At 37.1% G+C, this 2,777-nt stretch overlaps 1 protein-coding gene across 1 annotated transcript; it reads right to left on the bottom strand.

Moving 5' to 3' along the window:
* Positions 1-438: 438 nt before the first annotated feature.
* LOC127901818 (uncharacterized) lies at positions 439-2,367 on the bottom strand. The gene is made up of 2 exons (XM_052439818.1): positions 1,709-2,367; positions 439-1,609 (listed from the first exon to the last, which is right to left on the bottom strand). Exons 1-2 carry the CDS (start codon positions 2,365-2,367, stop codon positions 439-441), a joined length of 1,830 nt encoding a protein of 609 aa, XP_052295778.1.
* Positions 2,368-2,777: the final 410 nt, after the last annotated feature.

Genomic DNA, 2,777 nt, shown 5'->3' with positions numbered 1-2,777 from the left:
GCAACCTTCAAGACGGTATCGGTTGCGTACATAGCCCTTTATAGGTTTCATTTCTCTCTCAAATGGATACATCCATCGAAGGTAAACCGGGCCACATAATCTAACTTCTTCAACTAGATGGACTGTTAAATGGACCATTATATCGAAGAAGGCAGGTAGGAAAGATTGTTCTAAATTGTATAAGGTGATTGTAAGTTCTTTTTGCAATTGGTCTAGAGAATTGGGCTCTACTACCTTAGAACATAAAGAATTAAAGAAGAGGCACAACCTGATTATGACAGATCTGACATTTTGAGGTAAACAATTTCGAATTGCTAATGGTAGTAGTTGTTGCATCAAGGTATGACAATCATGAGACTTAAGCCCGTGAAGACGACAATCATCCATTGAAACAATATTTCTAAAATTAGAACAATAGCTTTAACACTTTGCAAGGTTTCACAGAACATTTTTTTTTTCCTTCTTACTTAAAGTGTACGAGGCAGGGGGCAGGACTTTGTCTTGTTCATCAGGAGCTAATACAATCAATGCTTTGTTAATTTTTTCTTTAAGGTCTGGATGTGTAAGATCATTTCTAGCATTAATTCCATCTTTTATTTTCCCCGGTTGTTGGAGTAATGTGCTATAGATGCTCTCGCATACATTTTTCTCAATATGCATCACATCTAGTTGATGGCGAACTAACAAATATTCCCAATATTCTAAATCAAAGAAGATTGATCTCTTTTTGTACAGCAACTGAGCTACATCCCCTTTACCCTCACCTTCACCTTCAATCTCACTATCTCCCTCACACTCACCCTCAACCTCACCCTCACCCTCACCCTCACCCTCACCCTCAACATCACCCTCACCCTCACCTTTACCCTTACTGTTACCCTCACCTTTACCCTTATTGTGACCCTCAACCTCACCCCGTTTACGCTTTTTTTGGACCTTTTTCCCAAACTTGGTGTCAATGTCAGCCACCAAGTTTAAGATACTTGTACCAGACAAAGGCTTAGGAGAATTTTCAATAAACAGCCTATGACCCATATATGACATTTTCCGACTATGCGGTAGCCAACATGCACATGTGTTTATCCCACAAACTGGACAACCATAATACCCCTTAACAATACACCCAGACAAGTTTCCATAAGCTGGAAAATCACTAATTGTCCACATCAACACATCTCGTAAATTAAAAGTTTGTTTCCTATAACCATCAAACACATCAACGCCTACATCCCATAGGGTTTTTAAGTCCTCAATCAATGGTGCTAGGTATACATCTATGTCATTTCCAGGTTGTTTAGGACCAGATATCAGTAGAGACAACATCATAAATTTTCTTTTCATACACAGCCACGGAGGAAGGTTATATGTTATCAATGTAACAGGCGAACAACTATAAGTAGTGCTAAGTGTGCTATGTGGGTTAATCCCATCAGATGATAAAGCGAACCAAAAATTTCTCGGCTCTTGGGCAAAATCAGGCCATTTCTTGTCAATTAACTGCCAAGCTGGTGAATCTGCTGGGTGGCGAAGCTTGCCATCTCTAATTCTTTTATTTTCATGCCATGTTAAGTTCTCAGCAGTTTGTGGTGATTGAAACATTCTTTTCAACCTAGGAATTATAGGAAAATACCATAACACCTTTTTAGGGACCCCCTTTCTAATTTTTTTTTATCCATATTTTCTTATTTGCCACCTAGATGCTCCACACCTTGGGCATTCACTAAGATTCTCGAACTCATTCCTATAAAGAATGCAATCATTTCGACATGCATGTATTTTCTCATAATCTAAGCCTAATAGCTTCATTATTTTTCTGGCCTCATACATGGACTTAGGCAAACTATTATCATTTGGTAATATCTCATTAAGCACTTCCAATAAAACTGAAAACCCACTATCAGACCAACCATAAAGTCCTTTTATATTGTACAGTTTCATTAGACTCGATAACTTTGAATGCTTTGAACTCGGATATAGGGGCTTTTCAGCATCTTTAAGCACATTCTTAAAAGAACTAGGATCTTTATCACAATGCTCAAAAGCATCATGAACCATGTCATCTACATAACTATAATCCGGACATCTAAAATGTTGATTTTGTGGCTGGTCTTGGCATTTTACAGAGGTAGGTTTCCGATCCACCTCACCATGCCAATTCCAAACTAAATAATTTTCTAGAAAACCTTTTTTAAATAGATGTAGCCTCACTTGTTGAGGACTCAAAAACTCCATATTACAACAAGTAGTACAAGGACATCTAATTGACATTCTATTTTCAGAATTAAGAATGGCAAACTCCAAGAAATCATCAACCCCATCACTATACTCATCAGACAATCTAGCACAGAATATCCAAGTTTTGTCCATAACTTGTATTGTTACCTGTTCATTTGTTAGATGTTGTTAGTTTAATAAGTTTACTTAAATTGCACAAATAACTCCAAACTTTAGGTTTAAATTAAAAAATACAAATTGCAAAATAAATCTAAATTCTATTTGTTTAGAGTCACTAAAATATATGTACGCATTCAGCAACCCAACAGAGCATATATGTAAGCATTCAGCAACCCAACAGAGCATATATCTAAGCATTCAGCAACCCAACAGAGCATACATGTACACATTCAACAAGCCAACAGAGCATACATGTACACATTCAACAAGCCAACAGAGCATACATGTACACATTCACCAAGCCAGCAAATCTAACTTACACGTACACATTCAGCAAGCCAACAAAACATGCCACATCCACATTTTTCAAAATTTCTTTTTCA

The sequence above is a fragment of the Citrus sinensis genome, chromosome 4, assembly GCF_022201045.2.
Source record: "Citrus sinensis cultivar Valencia sweet orange chromosome 4, DVS_A1.0, whole genome shotgun sequence".
Taxonomy (NCBI): Eukaryota; Viridiplantae; Streptophyta; class Magnoliopsida; order Sapindales; family Rutaceae; genus Citrus; species Citrus sinensis.
Note: the sequence above shows the minus strand (reverse complement) of the source record. Positions and strands in the feature narration are given on the sequence as shown.

Coding starts and splice junctions, on each gene's coding strand:
- LOC127901818 (XM_052439818.1), bottom strand. CDS start 2,367: ATGGACAAAACTTGGATATTCTGTGCTAGATTGTCTGATGAGTATAGT. Junction 1,610..1,708: donor AATCTTAGTGAATGCCCAAG/GTGTGGAGCATC, acceptor TATAATTCCTAG/GTTGAAAAGAATGTTTCAAT.